At 37.0% G+C, this 17,326-nt stretch overlaps 1 protein-coding gene across 2 annotated transcripts in view; it reads left to right on the top strand.

Moving 5' to 3' along the window:
• Positions 1 to 8,679: 8,679 nt before the first annotated feature.
• Positions 8,680 to 17,326, top strand: part of rtkna (rhotekin a) — a 52,076-nt gene continuing 43,429 nt past the window's right edge. The window contains exon 1 of one of the 2 annotated variants that reach the window (XM_043238849.1): positions 8,680 to 9,055. In XM_043238849.1, coding sequence (XP_043094784.1) covers positions 8,945 to 9,055 — 111 coding nt within the window. In that variant the 5' untranslated portion in view covers positions 8,680 to 8,944. The remainder of the gene's footprint in view (positions 9,056 to 17,326) is intronic. The other variant, XM_043238846.1, reaches the window with a different exon arrangement.

The raw sequence follows: 17,326 nt of genomic DNA, 5'->3' as shown, positions 1-17,326 counted from the left end.
TTTCTTTTCATGAACAAAAAAGACAATCATCAGACAATGTCATCTAATGATCTCAGACAGCATTGAGCAATAAAAACCCTCCACTGGCCTAGATTTTATACCTGTGATACCAGACAAAGGGTGTTTTCAAGACCTTTTTCAAGCATTTTTCAGCTTGCCACATGCCAGTAACGGCAAGGGTCTGAAATACATTTTGTTATGTCAGCTGCGGGTTGTCATGTTATATAACTAAAATATGAAAAACATGGTTATCCTATAATTAAAAACCTGTATTTTATATATGTATTCTTCATTTGACATGTTGGATTGATGTCAAGAAATGTATGCACTGTGTGGAATTATTCCCTTTTAGAATTCCATGAAAAGGCTGCATTGAAAAAGGAATGTGATGAATAAGAAACAAATTGTCTTACTTATTTGTTCTTCATCTTCAATATTGATCTAATGATTGTCTGTTTTAAACATTAGTATATTAAAACGGCTCATCGATATATTGCAAAGCACGGCATAAATGCCTAATATTATGGATGTGTCTTTCTGTTTGTTGTGTTCACTTCTTCTAACTACAATGTTTTTTTGAAATGCACCAAAAAATAACCCAGGCAGACATCAGAAACTGACGTTATGTTTCATATTAGTCATGACTGGACTATTAAGAAACACTTAGGACTAAGGACAACATGATTTCCTGAGTTATTTATAATCGTTTTATATATATCTATTTTTAGAACAATCTATACAAGCCTTTCCAGGAAGGTTTATTTCCTTATACGCAATGCTTTTTGTTCTATGTAGGAAGTCTGTTTATATGAAAAGGAAAAATATTTTAAAGTCATTTATCAGCAAAAATATATAATGCATCATTGTCCTTTGTCCAATGACCTTTTAATAACTATTAATACTGATTGCAGATGCCATATACCTTTCTTTTGTTTTTGCCTTTAAGGACAGAAAGATCCTCTTTCATGTTCCACAAAAATCACACAGACTCAGAGATGAGAATGAATGACAAAATTTTAAATTTTAAATGAACTATATTTTCAATATTTTACAAGAATCAAGATGACTATGGATTAATTTTAACGTCACAATGTGTTTGCATTTGAACACAAAATTCAGAATTACTAATGAACAAAATTATTCATTTAATATTTTACAATAATTAACACAGAAATATAAATATTAGTTTTGGATATGACGTCCATATATATGTGTGTGTATGTTGATTTTACCTTTAATGCAGATTTTACCTTTAATACAACAGTTCAGTTTGTTGGCTTGAATGCTATAGTGACCTGCCCTTTTCTTCAGTCAGGGAAGGTTTTCTCGTTAATTTCAACTAAATGTGATTAAATAAACAATCTAATGTGATTAATGCACCATCTAATCACTTCATTTCAAGTTGATTGACGCAACAGACAAATATACCATATAATTAAAACTGGCAGTTTAATGTCAACCCTATGCCAGTGTGTTTCTACAAATTCAAAGTATCCTTGTCCTCCAATATGCATATTGATACCCTTCAATTAAGTCTCTACTGATTTACTTTACATTTACATGAAGTGAATAAAAGAAAGTGAATATGGTTTCTAAATGTGTTATTACAACATGAAATTAAACTTGACCGATTCTATTTTAAGCAGAAAAAAAACAGTAAAAGTGTATAAAAAAAGACCATGAGGTTAATAAAAAAGCTCAGAAATTCTCAAACGAGTGTGATGGACTGACAGTCTTCCTGGAGCTCATGTCTTTCTTTGAAATAATGTGATTAGACGAGCCTATCTTGTTTACTGTCAGGAATGCCATTCTTGTTGTAAAAGGTTATATAACATGAACTACTAGGGATGCGTCGATCCGATATTCAACGTCGATATGGAATAAATGTCTAGGCGACGCTTTCGTACCATGGCTGTGCAGTGTGTGTATGTGTGAGTTGAAAATAAGAATGAATTTATTTAAAATCTTATTTGGTTGTAGGTTCATTTGGAGCACACACAATATTTGTTTTTATCTACCTTACCCACACCACAAAAAAAATAAAAAAAAGCAAAATGGGCTATATAATATGTATTAAATTAATAATGCTAAATTAAGCAAAAAATTTTTTTTTAAATAATTCTATTAATCATTACAATGTCATTAATTGGGGACTAATGGAGTGTAAACTTTACATATCTCCGTTTCATATAAATCAGGTCGTCTAGAATTCGTCCATTTTCGGAAGAGGAGCCGTTTACTCGAGTCACAAAAAATGTTGTGCACACCACCTCACAAAATGAGGTCACGTTCACCCAAGAGAACTACCGCCAATACCGCGTTGACGTCATATTTGGTGCGCGCACCCAAGTGAACTTGCAGATGTGTTGAGTATAAACCAGGCTTAAACCAGGCTTCAGGTGAGAATGGCACTAAGTGGTTGTCTCTCGAGATCAATGTTTAAAAATTCCCACTTTAAAGCTACAAATTTTATCTGTACAGAACATGGCAGTATACAGAACATATGGGATGCATATGTTTGGGTAATACAGCTCTTTTTTAAATTTTACTCTAGTATCACTACTTGGTACTTGGTTTCGGCCAATACTGAATCTCAGGTATCGGAATCGTTATCAGAAGCAAAAAACGAGTATTGGAGCATCCCTCCTAATGGCAGGTTTCTGAATACCAGTGGATAATTGTATATGTTATAAAACATCACTTAACCGCACCTATTCCTCCTGATCCCACTGTGGTTGATATTGTAAGGATAGATACTGTTAGGATAGATACGTTGATCTCCTGAGAAACAGACAATACACACCACAGAATGGAGGTGCAGATGAAAATTCCAATGTAAGTGAACTAACAGTCATGACTGGTATCACTTGAAATGTCTCAGTGTGACTGGGACAATGGTCTCATTTATAAAGAAAGTAAACTTAAACGTAATAAAGATTTCAGAGATATTTTACTTACTGCAATGGGTGTGCCCTCCCCCAGGGTCATTCCATGTAAATTACCTTCTGTTCCCTTTGAAATCTAAATGACCCTTTAAAAGATTTAAATGTATTTAACCATTGGACGCCTTCCTTGGGCCAATTCATAGACCTTGCATTATCATGCCCCAAGAGTGAATGTGAGGATTGCATTGCTCACAAACTGCACTCAGCATGTAAGATGATCCCAGAGATGTGGAAAATTGCTCTTTTATTGAAGGGATGGGTACAGATGGGCAGAAGCGGTGGAGAAAGCCCTCGGCCCAAGGTTGGGGGCACAGTTCTTGGTGTTGACTGAAGAACAATCTCCTTCATCTCCAGGCAGTGGGCTGTGCTTCTCTCCTGGTGCTGGCTTAAAGTCCTTGTTGAGGGGCTATCTCTTTTGGTGCTTCCTTGGACAGAGCAGGTGTAGGAGCCCCAGGGGGCATCCTCATCTGTGTCTGTACTGCTGAGAACTGCAAGGAAATGTTTTCAACCGTGTCACCGAAGAGGCTAGCCTGGGAGATGAGTGCATTAAGAAAGCAAACTTTGTCAGCATCACTCATCTGCACCAGGTTCAGCCAGAGATGACGCTCCTGTACCACCATAGTGGACATCACCTGACCAAGGGACCACACCTTGACCTTTGTTTCTCGTAGAGCTAAGAACTACTTATGTGCAGCTTTTTGAGTGCTTTGGCTTGGTGGACCTGCAGGATAGCTATGTAGTGCGGGGCGGGGGTGGCCTGGCCTACAGCACCGTAGGCAAACTCGTCTTACCAGCCTCCGTTTTCCTCGCTCCCATTCATTGGTCCCTTGACGATCATATACGAGAAGCCATTCAAACTGAACCTGCTCCACTTAGACTCAGTTCACACCTCTCTGGGACCCGGGCACCCAGGTAGCTACCAAACCCTCTCACTCATCCAGAACCGACTACTGGTGGCCCAACATGGCCCGGGATGTCGGCCAGTATGTCAAGGGATTTTCAGTCTGTGCCATCACAACCACTCCACGCCGTTTTCCCGAAGGAAAGCTATTACCCTTACCTATTCCATGGTCCCATATCGGCGTGGATTTCGCCACCAACCTCTCTGGTTACACCACCATCCTAGTGGTAGTCGATCGCTTCTCCAAGCCATGCAAACTCATTCCCCTACGAAGAATACCTACTGCCATGGAGATAGCAGAGGCCTTATTTCACCACATCTTCAGACATTTCGGGCTCCCCAAGGACATTGTGTCAGATCAAGGAACTCAATTTATCTCAAGGATATGAAAATGCTTCTTCCACCTCCTAGGCGTCATTGTCACTTTGTCTTCTGGCTATCGTCTGCAAACGAATTGCCAGACTGAACGTAAGATCCAGGAGATTGGTCAGTATCTTCGGGCCTACTGCCATCAACACCAGAGTGATTGGAGCCAGTTTCTATCCTGGACAGAATACTCCTAGAACTCCCTCCATCAGAGCACCACTGGATTAACCCCATTCCAATGTGTCCTAGGTTTTCTGCCACCTCTGTGGTAGTGGTAGACTACTGGTTCTGAGATAGTGAGAGGGTGTGGGACTCAGCTTATGTCCATCTCCAACAGGCAGTCTGGAGACATCATCACCATTCATTATCTTTTGTGTTGAAGTTGCTTCCTATGTTTGATACTATGGCTGATTGCCGATTCCTGTGTTTAATTTCTTATTAAAGATTCACCCTTTTGAATTTATCCTGTGTCTGCCTCTTAAACCAGAATGTGATAATTACAGTATAAAGATTATTTATTTATATAGTCCTTCTGGTTGCCTAATATTAACTTTTAATTTATAATATTATTTATACAGACACATATAGACAACTTTTATATAGACGCATATTCTGAATAAAGCAATCACTTCCTGTTTTGTTTTCTTGAAGTGACTTAACCTTTTGTTCAACTGTGAAAAGTTTTCTCAGCAATTTGAAATAAATGTGACAATTAAACAATCCACCATCTAATCTTTTCACACCTCTGCTGTTGTTCTTTTTACAATGTTAACTCACAACAAATAATAAGCTCAAAAATGCTCAAAAGAGGGGGATGAACCGACAGTCTTCCTGGAGCTCCTGTTTCTTTCTTTGAAATAATATGATTAGACAAGCTTATCTTGTTTACTGTCAGGAATGCCATTCTTGTGGTAGATGGTTATATAACCATTGGCTGGTTTCGGAATAACAGTGGATACCTGTAAAGTGTATGTTAAAAAAATAAACCTTAATCGTAACTAAGTAATATCCTGATAGTAATATCCTTATGAGTAAGGATTATATCATGCTTCCTTATATTTGCTGAACTACTGCTACCTGGAAACTTTGCTAAACATTTTACATGAATAATTTCCTGGTGTCTTGATCTACAAATAATTTATTTAGGCTTAAGGTTTAAGGTAAAATAATATGGTTTTTAGTCATTTATTTTAGTAAGTTAAACTAAACAAAATTGAGAAATGTTGACAAAAAACTGAAACTTCATTTTAATTTATTTTTAATTAGAACCCTACACTAAGTTTGCATCCATATGTGGCAACGTTATAAGTAGAAATATTTACCAAAGGTTGAAATAAAGCATAAATACATACATTTTAAGATAATTTAAATAACAAAATAAAAAATAAATAAATAAATTGGCTCACAGATTAATTGTTGCACCACAATACATTAATGCAAATGACTGAAGTCTGATTGTAGTAATGAAGCCTAAAAAAAAATGGCAAGGCAGTAGAACATTTTAATGCTTTAAACTCGCTGCCTGTGTGGCAGCGCGTTAGACATTTAAAGATGTAGCATGACTACTCCACCCTGGGTCTAGCCCAGGGACCTTTATTAAATGAATTTAGTTTTAGGCAACATAGGTTGTTTCGCAAAGGAATTGGCAAGAGACATAGATTTTTAAAAAAAATTATAGATTTAATTAGGATTTATTATTACAAAAGTAAAAAAAAGGAAACACAGTCAAGGAGTAACACAACTCTTGAAATCTCAATTCCACACTTCACAACATGGAACAATGGCAACTTGAGTCATCAAGGACATCATGAGATCATGATACAGGCACCGCGGCTTGGAAGCAGGGCATAAAGGCACTATCAGCCTACGCACCAAAACACCCTTTACCTTTGCCTGTGATACACACACATGGTTGCAATTGTAACAAAATGAAAGTTTAAAAAAACACAAACGTCACACTTACACAGTTCACAATAAATGTCCAATCCAATACATCAAAAAAAAAAAAGAAATGCATGCAAACCAACAAGAACATATGAACACACCCTCACACAGCAACATTCCAAACAACCAACCAGATTTTTTAGGCATAATTTTTCTGTTTTTGGATTATGATAAGGGTTAGGTGTTTTTACACCCTTGTTAATCAGCTATCATTTCCCACTGATTTTAGGAAAACATTTTGGGTAGGGTTAAGTTTAGGGATAGGGATTGGGATAAGTTTATATTTTTGGACAGTAATGTTAATCCAGGGTCAACAAAAATGTCTTACTTGGCAAAATCACAGTGACTACCTACATGCATTCTATTAATCAGTTCTGCTTTAGACTCAAACTGCAATAGGCAAACTCAGCCAAATGCCAAAAGGGGAATTATTTCAATATGTCATTCTGGATGGTGAGCACATACTGTCTCACCCACAACTGTATATAGTCACTCACTGCCCAATGATATCAATGAGCGACCAGCCAACCAGATGCAAGCAGAAAAAGCCTCACTATGTCATGCCACACCTGTTTGTGATTGCTCATGAAGAAATCAGAAAAGTTTTCTCACTTTTGCCTTCAAGCTAAATATAAAAGACAAAAATAATACTCTGAATGGTTAATGAAAGCAAAGCCATGTATGGTTATGTTTTTCAAAGGCATTCTTGTGTCAACCATGTGTCAACTTGGTCTGTTACGCAAAAATGTTCTTTGGAGGTTTTATCACCTCCATGGGGCTACGTCCTACACTATATTAAAGATTGGGAGCACATGGTGTGAGGTGAGAACAATACTCTCTGAATTAAAAGATAACATCTTTAAAATTGTGAATGTAAACACAGTTAAAGACACATATGTAACGATCAACATCTGCTCCATCATTTGTATGTATTTTCTATTAAAATCTCTTTCTCTGCCTTTATCTTCCTTCCATCTTTTTTTTATTATTTTCAATTTTCAGCCTGATGATCTATCATGCTTGTTTTCTCTGTCGTAAACATCACTTAAAAAGTAAAGATAATAATAAAACTTCATACTGATTTTTTTAACCGTCTTGTATTATTTGTTAAACCATATGGACACAAGATGAAAATGTAAAATGATCACATTAGCAATATATTTGATAACAAACCATAACATAATAGGCTACTACATTACATGTTGTTTAGTTTATATACATGTATCTTTAATATTAAACACCAGGTGGCAGTATTTGGTGTGATTTTGTCACTCTTCTTCTGCAAATTCATATAAATCTTATCTATCTTTTAGTACCCTATAATAATGCATCTTGCAGCAAAGAAGATGAATAAAAGAATTAGAAGAGTACCCTAAAGTTATTAAAGACAAAAGCTTGACCTGAAAGTTTAAAGGGGACATATTATGCCCCTTTTCACAATATGTAAAATAAGTCCCTGATGTCCCCAGAGTGTTTATTTTAAGTTTCAACTCAAAATACCTTACAGATCAGTTTTTAGAACCTCTTCAAATTGCCTTGCTTGCTTTTGCAAATAAACACTGCACTATCAGTAAAAGTCCGAAATCTTTACAGAAAACACACTCAGTTTAAAAGTGAGTCGTCTGATTGTATTGTGCATAAAATGCATTTTATAAATTACACAGACAGGAGCCTGGCACGATAAAAAATAACTGCATCATTACTTAAATTGTAAGCTCTACTAATTACAGCGATCAACTTCACATTGCTTTCATAAGCAATATGAAAATAACAGCTTTTTCAATTAACATTACAGAGTGCCAAGAATCTCTTTCATGAGGAGACGTCTGCATCTACAGCAAGAGAACCGTAACGGCAGCTCCTCGCACTCAGGGCTGTCGGGCAGAGAGCGTCACAGTGTGCAGGGCTTCCACTCTGTGACGTAAACATAGGGAGAATCTGAAACAGCTCGTTTGGAGAGACGGCTACTGAATTATTACTTTTATAAATAAATGAATGGGTGGATTTTCACTATTACATGCTGGTTGTTTTCACAAAATAGGTACCCTTTAAAGCTGCACTGAAGCTTCAATTCTGAGGATTTTAACAAACTGCCCAGTCCGGCAATAGCACATTTTTACCAAATGGGCAATCCCTTCAGGCCCGCCTTCACTCAAGTATGTTTTGGGTTAATTATGCTAACTTATTAGAGAAAAATTCTGACTTTAATAACGTATAATTTCCTAGTAATTTTTACAGCTCTGGCAAACAAAGTCACCAAACTGTGTTTAATCCAGCCGCCAATTTAGCATATAGGCTAACTTTTTTTTTAACTTGAAACGTTTGTCGCGACTGCGCCATTTTGTCGCATCAAAGTATCTACGTAGCAACGCGAGAAATGTTACCTGTTAAATATCCCCACTCTTTCGGGAACAGTTCAACGTATAAAGTTACAGGTTACGTTTTTGTTGATATACGGCTCATCCGCCAACAGAGGACGCTGTTTTACCTGGCTCATCATCTCGGAAAGTAAAGCTCTCATCTGCTCTGGGAATTCAATCAAACGCTTTGTTGATGCGAGGTTATAGCGAGAGCAGCACAGCAGTGTACCGTTTGCTATCATCCGTTTTGCTGGTGTAGTTTTGTAACGGACCCCGGCGGGAGAGAGGTCGCGTGATTTACGTGAACGCGACTGTGACAGTGATCTGCTGCAACGTGGAGCGTCTCCAAACCTCGCCGCGGCTTGCTCTCGGGTCTGTGAGAATAAGCAGCGTTTCTCGGGAGTGAGGGGTCAACTTAAAAGCCGCGAATGTTTTGTCGAAATCAGACCGCGAGGGCGACTATCGCTCGGGGCTCCGCGCTGGAGATGGAGATCCGCCGCGGAAAGTTCAGACAAAGTGTTTTCATGGAGACCCCGCAGGTAAATGAATCTCCGCTCGTCAACCTGTCCAGAGGCTCACTGGACTCTAGTCATAATCTGTTAGTGCGGAGTCTGTTTCACGCTGTTACACCATTAATGCTGTTTATTTGGGGGTGTTTGTCTTAAAATCACGGTTTTAGCTTTTAATGTAATATATCAAAATAGTGTACGAAGATTTAGAAAATAGAAAATATTCGTTGCGGGCGAGGGACAGTAGTTTCTAGTAGATAACGGGACAACTAGCTTCTGCTTGAAGTCAAAAGTGTCTAGGTGGTGTATAAAATAAAGTAAGAAAGCTGAAATTCTCGTGCAGTGGTACAGCATTTAGTAATGTTTTTCTTAAAAAAAACGTACAATAACATTTTCAAATGAGAAGACTTGCAGGATGCAACATGCAGGAAATGATGTACATTTTGAGCCCCTATTACTCCAAAATTATGGACTTTGTAGTTTGATTACAATATATTTTATCATAAATGTAATTAGCTTACAGATTTTTTTTATTGATTGATTACAATACTCTTTGTATTTTAGTAGCAAAGGGTACACAAATATCTTGTTTAAAGCAATGTAATACAAGTTAGGTTAAAAACCTAATCTAAAAGTAATTAAAAAGTCTTTGATAATATTACCTGAATGTAACTGATTACGTTATGAGCTACAGTTTGTAATCCATCCAGCATTACCTATGCTTTCTATATATGTAATTTCTCATAATTGCTGACATGTTTATTTGTCACTGTCCTCAAGTACACAAGATCTTATCAAACACTGCAGCAGATCCCATGCATTCTTTTAAGGGGAAAGGGCTCCATGGCATCTGTATATGATTATCCCAGAGTAGGTTGAGTTAAAAGAGAACTCTGCCTAACCCCTAATTATTTTTATACGTATGCCTGCTGTGGTGAGATGGAAAGAAGCATGGTTGGTTCTGAGTGTGGCTATTGGATGTGTAGAGTCCCAGTGGCAGCTCTAAATTCCTTGTATGGCTTGGGACCATAGTCTTCTTTCTACTGTGGTGACTATGTTTACGCTTTAGTTGCGCAGGAGGATTTATATTCATGTTAAAAGTTGATGAGACTTTCAGGGATCTTAAATCATGTGCATATATTATCCTGAACGTACAGGAAAAATCCCATATACTGTGTCACAGTTTTTGGTTCAGTTTTGTAGCAGTGGTTCTGTAGGGGTGGCTTAAAAATCACTTAACAGTAAAATAAGCTGGAACAGCTAAAGATATTTTTAATTTTACTCTACTCTCTGAACACCTGTTGTTTCTTTTAAAGAACCAGGATTCAGCTGTCTTAGAAATCTAAGACATTATGGCCATTTGTATTAATAATATGCATTATGCTAGTTATGCATAATGACCCTATTTATAGTTTAAGATTTGTGAGGATGTGTATTATTATTTGTTATTATTTAACTACTGTAATCTGAGGTTGCATATCTCTGTCACTGATCAGATTTGCCCACTACCCCATATCGGTATCATTTAGGCCCCAAACGCACTTTCTAATTCACCCCCTCATTCAAGATGCATGTGATTTCACTCAAGTCATTGTGTGCTTTGCTCAAAAGCCTTTAAGATGCCCCAGTTCCCCACAGACATCATATTACCTCCTTTAGACGGGATGTGATGCATTCTACTGTTTGATGTCTTCACCGTGGCCGCTGATTGAAAATCAATACGGCTTAATGAATCTTTTTAATGAGATTTTCTTACCTTTGCTCGTACGCACATTGATGGGTGACCTGATTGAACTTTACAATATCTCGCCCCAGTTTGTGCGTGAAGGCTCAGGTGAAGCAATTACAGTTAGCGGCAGAAAGAAGGAAGTTTGCTGGCTCAGTTAAGCAGACTTGAAAGCAGTAATGGAAACCTTGGCTCGCAGATCCTGAGTAATGACTTTATTTAATGCAGAGCAGAGCAGTGCACTTTTTTTTTTAATTGCAACTGCAACTGCTGCAAAATGCTACATTTTACTTGGGTTATGCTCTGTCATGCCAGTTGCCATCGAAATCACATTGTCGTTTTTAGATTTGCTTAGTTTGCATACATTCTTTTGGTTTGCTTACAACATGGTCCATTAAAACCACAGTGTTTGCCTGCTGAGGACTCTGCCACATATAGATTTCCGTGAAGGAAGTTAAAAGTGATGTAGGTTACACACTACCAGACACACCCTTCCACCCACAGCGCCTGTTCTTTCCTAACTGAGTTGAGCTCGGCTTAATTCACTCCAAGAGGATTGCTCAACAATAGCATTGATGCGGCTGAGAAAAATACGTATTATCTATCATATTCCTCAAGGAGGCAGATTTGCTGTTTTTCCATTCTGTATTTTTTATGGCAATGTTTTCTCCATTGATGTGGTCTCCTGTGTGTTTGCTTTGAGTGCTTGACCATATACTCTGACACGAGAAGAATATTTATTGTAGACATAGAGTAACATTCAGAAGTTTGCATTGCACTGATTAAAATGACAGTTAATGCATTTACAATGTCGCAAAAGATTTCTGTTTTTAAAAAATGCTGTTCTTGGGCTTTCCATTTATCACACAATCCTGAAAACTCTGGAAAATGATGCTGTATCTCTCTGCACAGCACAATTAATCTCTTATTCACATTGTGTCTACACATTGTTCATTATAATTGGAGTGTTCGCGATCATCCAGAACTCAGTACTTAACGAAAACATCTCTGATTTTCCACGGCTTTCCAAAAGTCAACAGAACAGTCTATGATTAAACGCTATAAAAACGGTTTTGTTGTTTATATTTATTTACTTCTTGAAGTTAAGTTTGCCAGTTCCCGCTTCCATCTACTCTAAATCTTGAATTTAGTCGCACACGCATAGTTTCCTTAAATGATCCTGGCGGCCCATCCAATGGTCGTACACCAGGGTTTGAAAACCACTGCATTATAGAACTGATTCTTTGTGCACACTTTCTTCTGAAGCTGAAGATTTTAAAGTAATTCCACTCATATATTTGTCTTTTTGAGGGCTTATATGGTCACACATTGCATTCATATGGTGCCTTTTCCATCTTAAGAATGAGGCAGCACATGCCATAAGCTAGAGAGGAGCTAATAACTTGAAGAAATGCAAACACTTCCCCTCCAGCGTGTTCCCAGAGAACAATGGGGAATCTTTCAACACTGGGGCCCAAACAGGAGCACATGCTTTTGGATTTAAACGAAGGGTTCTCTTGGTCCCTGCCAGAAAGCCCTGTTAAGAGGAACCGGAGAGGAAGGATAATCGTCCACGCTCTGATGTCATAGGAGCCTCACTCTTTTTAGTTAGTATGCCAGGCACTCTTGAACCTTGAGAGCTGAGAAGAGATGTATTGAACTGTGTTTGGATTCTGTATATAATAGAGAGAGGATGTTTGAGTTTCAGTGACAACAGCTTTTCACATTTTCAAAGTTTTTTTTTTCTGCTTTGTTTGTTTTGCTTAGTATTGTATTTTTGGAACCAAACTCAGCATATTGGCAAAAACCTTTATTAATGAGAACAACATCCTGTGATTGTGTAGTGCAAGAAATGGTGGAGACCATAAGGAGGAGTATTGGAAACACTGCATACAAGACATTCCAGAGTTAAAAAAAAGGCAATCCCATTCTTAGGCCTACTTTGCTTCATATTCATATTTCTAAAAACCATACAAGAGGATATATGAATGTATTACAACTTTTTTTTCTCACGTTTATTATAGTCATGATTATTTTTCTGTAATTAACATTGCATGCATGTGCTTGCATATATGCAGTCACATGACAAAGATGCATAATTTTGGTAGATTAAATGGGTGACAGCTAATGTAATAAAAATGACTGTAATGACAGTCAATAATGAACTGTTGCTTGCATGTTAAAGCAAACCCTAATCTTAATCTTACTGTAAGTAGACATTGTTAATTGGTATTGCTCAGTGCATAACTATATAATTACACTGTAACGAGGACACATTAAAATAAAGTGTAACAAATATTTGCATTTATAGCAAAATAAGATACAAACAGGTGACAGAATACACTGTGTTATAAATGTCATGTGTACAATAGGCAGCAATACGTTACTAGTCAAGTAATGGCATACAAATGCACCAACATTAAGAGCTGGTTAAACACTATCACCTACACACTGCGGACATTGGAAACAGGCGCAGTATTTAGCTGACATTGACTTTGCTGATAACACTCTTCAGTATTGGCATGTTTTCGTACTAAAAATGGATAGAGGCTCAGATGTTCACAACAGCAGGATGTCAAATAGTTCAGAACTCAACCCAGGATCTTGTGTTCAAGGACATCAAGATGTCCAGTCCACTCTTATCTTATCTCATTTGTGCACAGCTGACCTGGACATTATTCATGCAATTGAACTTGTCATGTGTTTTTTTTTTTTCTTATGCAGGTAGCTAGTATCTCCCGGGCTTGCATCATGGCCGTCAGTGTTGGACATTTCATATGTTGAATGCGTGTTTCTCTCTGTGGGATCTTTTATTGCCTGCTGTGTGGTGTGTTTAGTTTGTATATTGTTTTTTTTACAATACATATTGTCCCAAAGTAGCAAAAAGAAAACAATGGCTTGATATCTGTCGCGTCTTTAGCTCAAATCAGCCTGGAAAGTTAATGCTCAAACACGTTCTAGAATAAACCAAAAGGCGGAACACATTTTCAAAGTCATAGAAAGCATTATAATTTCTCCCATTAATCTTATCCACTAGTGAGCTGTCTCCTCTCACTCACATTCACTTTCTATGTTTAAAGTTTCAAGATATGTGTCATAATGTGAATGTGCACTCAGTAATGTTCTGTTAATCAATTTAGAATGTTATAATGAGTGTTAACATTAACAACGCAACTTGTCACCTATTAGCAAGACTTTTGATTAAACTCTGTCATCCTTTAGTTAAACATGCGTGTTGACTAATGCTAGCTGCTTCTCGCCAACTATTAAAAAAACAAGCTAATTCTGCTTTAGATCGAAAAGTTTTATTTCTATTTTAGTTTAAACCGAAGGGTTAACTTTTCCTGCTTAAAGACCTGGTTTCATTATCTAAACTACCCGTGCATTCCTGAATCCTTAACCTTGCTCTTTTCAGGAGGTTGAGTGTTTGTCTTGTAGCTTGGAGGAAAATCTTCCAGACGGAGAGGGATGAGACAAAGTAGAGGCCCGGACTTTTGTTTAACGTCATTAACTGTTTCTAAATCAACTGGCTTCAGCTTAAGGGGATTCATTTCATTCATGCGTACCTGTCTGTCTAGAAAAAAAGGATGTGAGTCACACACTGTGTCTTTAGCAACAGCATGCCCTCACACAGTCCTCAACAACCACTGTGTAGTTATTTGTGTTTTTGTCTGGAAAATGATGCTGTATCTCTCTGCACAGCACAATTAATCTCTTATTCACATTGTGTCTACATTGTTCATTATAATTGTGTTCGATCATCCAGAACTCAGTACTTAACTAAAACATCTCCAGTTAATCTTCAGAATTTTTGTAAAATTGTGTGAAAGTTGGGGAAACTACTTGATGTAGTTCAGCTGAAGTGAAGCTAAGCTAAACTTTGAGAAATTATATTTGCCAAATAAATTTTTTTCAGTCATCTGGCACAAGGAAACAACAGCATTAAACTACTAAACTACTATAAAATTCAGTCAAGACATTTATAATGTTACAAAAGATTTCTATTTCAAATAAATGCTGTACTTTAGTACTTTTTTCATCAAAGAGTCCTATATATATATAGCAGCTAAACTGAAAACATTTCTGAAGCATTATTTGACACGGTAAATACTTAAAGTACTTCTCATTGACAACACTAGGAAGTCTGAGAGTTCATTTAGTGAATCACTTTTGTTCAGATGGCTCACACTGAAATAAGATTTAGTACGAGAGAGTTAGAGGACAGACAGTGAGTTGGATATTCCCTGACGTGATGCTACATGTTGTTGGAAAAAGTAACTTGTTACTGGAAAAACAACACTGTTCTCAAAACGGTAATAGTGTTGCTACTTTTATTTAGTTACTTTAAAACATTGGCAAGTGTTCATGGGTCTATGAATCCAGGAAATGATCTAAGCAAGCAGTTAAATTGTAAACATTTGTCGTGTTTTACCCAGTGGACTGTGTGGAATCTGCGCTTTTTCCCGTCTTTCTATTCGTCCGTGAAGCTCGGACCCGCTGTGTGCTGTGAACATGGCTTTTTTTCACACACAAGCTTGTGCTCTAAAAGAAATGAAGACCACAGTTGCGTCTCACACAGACACTTTCTGTACGTCATTTCTGGATGCGATCCAAGTCATTACATACCTGTATGCGCAATAGCGTTGCAACAGAGCAACTTTCAGAATCAACACTACACCTAAACATCTCTTGTGAGGCTGCTGCGCAACACGGAGGAGGTCAATAACGTGCTAACATGTTCAGTGTGTCTTCAGACACCAAACCCCACACCCTTGAACTTCTGACCCTTCTCTCACAATGCCCTCAGTGGCTAAAAATAGTATTAATCCTCATATTCCCCACTCTGATCTGTTGAGCTTTAATGCTGTCTGTACTCTTAAGCCAGTATTTGAGTATTTTTATTTCACAGTGACGAGATTAAAATGTCTTATGTTTTGTAACGCTGTTTTTCAGACCTCTCTTGGGTAATTTGCCTTCTGTCAGCCGCAGCCGTTGACCAGGGTCATTTCTAGGCTAGACTGTGATAGTGAGAGTTAATCTTAATTTATTCCCAGCCTAATCACATTAAAGCAGAGTCAGCGGGGGGTTGGCGTGTGTGGCCACGCTTTAAGAATGTCTAGTATTTGTTAACATTTATTAACTAGCGTCGTGCACCAGCGCTGTGTTTGTAGGCCACTGTCACAGCTCCGTGAGGACGACGCTTTGAGGCACATGCAATACTTTGCTAGTGTTTTTCCTCATTTGAAGGCTACATATTCTTCGCGAAAAAATTTAGATAATACGAAGGTATTTACTGATAAGTGCCTTTTAAAATTGATCCAAAAACTCATTCTTGTTTTGCGCTTAGTTGTTTTGTTTTATTTAATTATCTTAATTTTTTTGGATAAAAGTAAAGTTTTAGAGAACTTAAAGTAGTAGTTTAAAATAGAGTTCATTGTTGATATTAACAGTTTGCTTTTTATGAGTTTGAAGGAATCCTCTCGTTTGCAATAAGGCTAGATTATTCTTATTATTATCAATGCTGATAACAGTTGAGACGCTTAATATTTTCATAGTTTTCTGGTTTATTTCCATTATTCTATTACTGTATTAATAGTAAATGTCAAATGAGTTGTTGAGTTTTTGGGCCTAGATCCTCTTCAGGGACGTCTTGTTAAAAAGTTACTTTGGTAAAATTTTTAAAAAATGATTTAACTTAATTTCATTGTCATCTTCAGAGTATTTTTATCCATGTCATTAACACACTTTTTGGTTTATTTTAAGAGCTCCCTCTCGCGGGCTGCTAAATGCTCTCTTAAGAGTACTACATTTACTCCGATGCTGTGCCAGGACAGTTGCATCACAGTGCTGTTAGATCGACTCAACATGCTGCTAGGTTTGGCCTACTTGTTTTAGAAAGACATGATGTTCCGTTATTATTCACGTTTGTGTGGGAGTCTTTGTGATGAAGTCATAGGAAGTTGAATTGTGTAATGTACAGTCCAAAGTGTGAGACACAAGTGTGAATTTCCTTTACTCATCCAGATGACTCATCTTGGATGGGCTCTTTCAGTCTGTGTCAGTGCTAGAGATCTGACTACCAGACCATTAACCCAAGGTAATGGATCTCTAGAGAAAACCTGGAAGCTGCTTTGCCTTTACAGGTGTTCAGGTTGAACTGCGTTAAGACATTACGACATTACGATACATTTTAGGGATTATAATGTTTTTATGTGTTCAGTCCTCTTTCGTTATAATAGTATATTATGTTAAATAAAACATAGTACAACGTGCAAAGAAGATATTTGTATAAGCATGCATGCATGCATATATATATATATATATATATATATATATATATATATATATATATATATATATATATATATATATATATATATATATATATATATATATATATATATATATATATATATATATATATATATATATATATATGTGTGTGTATATATATATATATATATATATATATATATATATATATATAAGCATCTTGGTGACAGCAACAGCCTGTATCCTATTCAGAGTAACAGAGGAGCTGTTACTGGGTTGTCTGCTACTGTTTCAAGTGTTCA

This window comes from Puntigrus tetrazona, chromosome 5, assembly GCF_018831695.1.
Source record: "Puntigrus tetrazona isolate hp1 chromosome 5, ASM1883169v1, whole genome shotgun sequence".
Lineage (NCBI taxonomy): Eukaryota > Metazoa > Chordata > Actinopteri > Cypriniformes > Cyprinidae > Puntigrus > Puntigrus tetrazona.
This window is presented reverse-complemented; position numbering and strand designations above follow the sequence as displayed.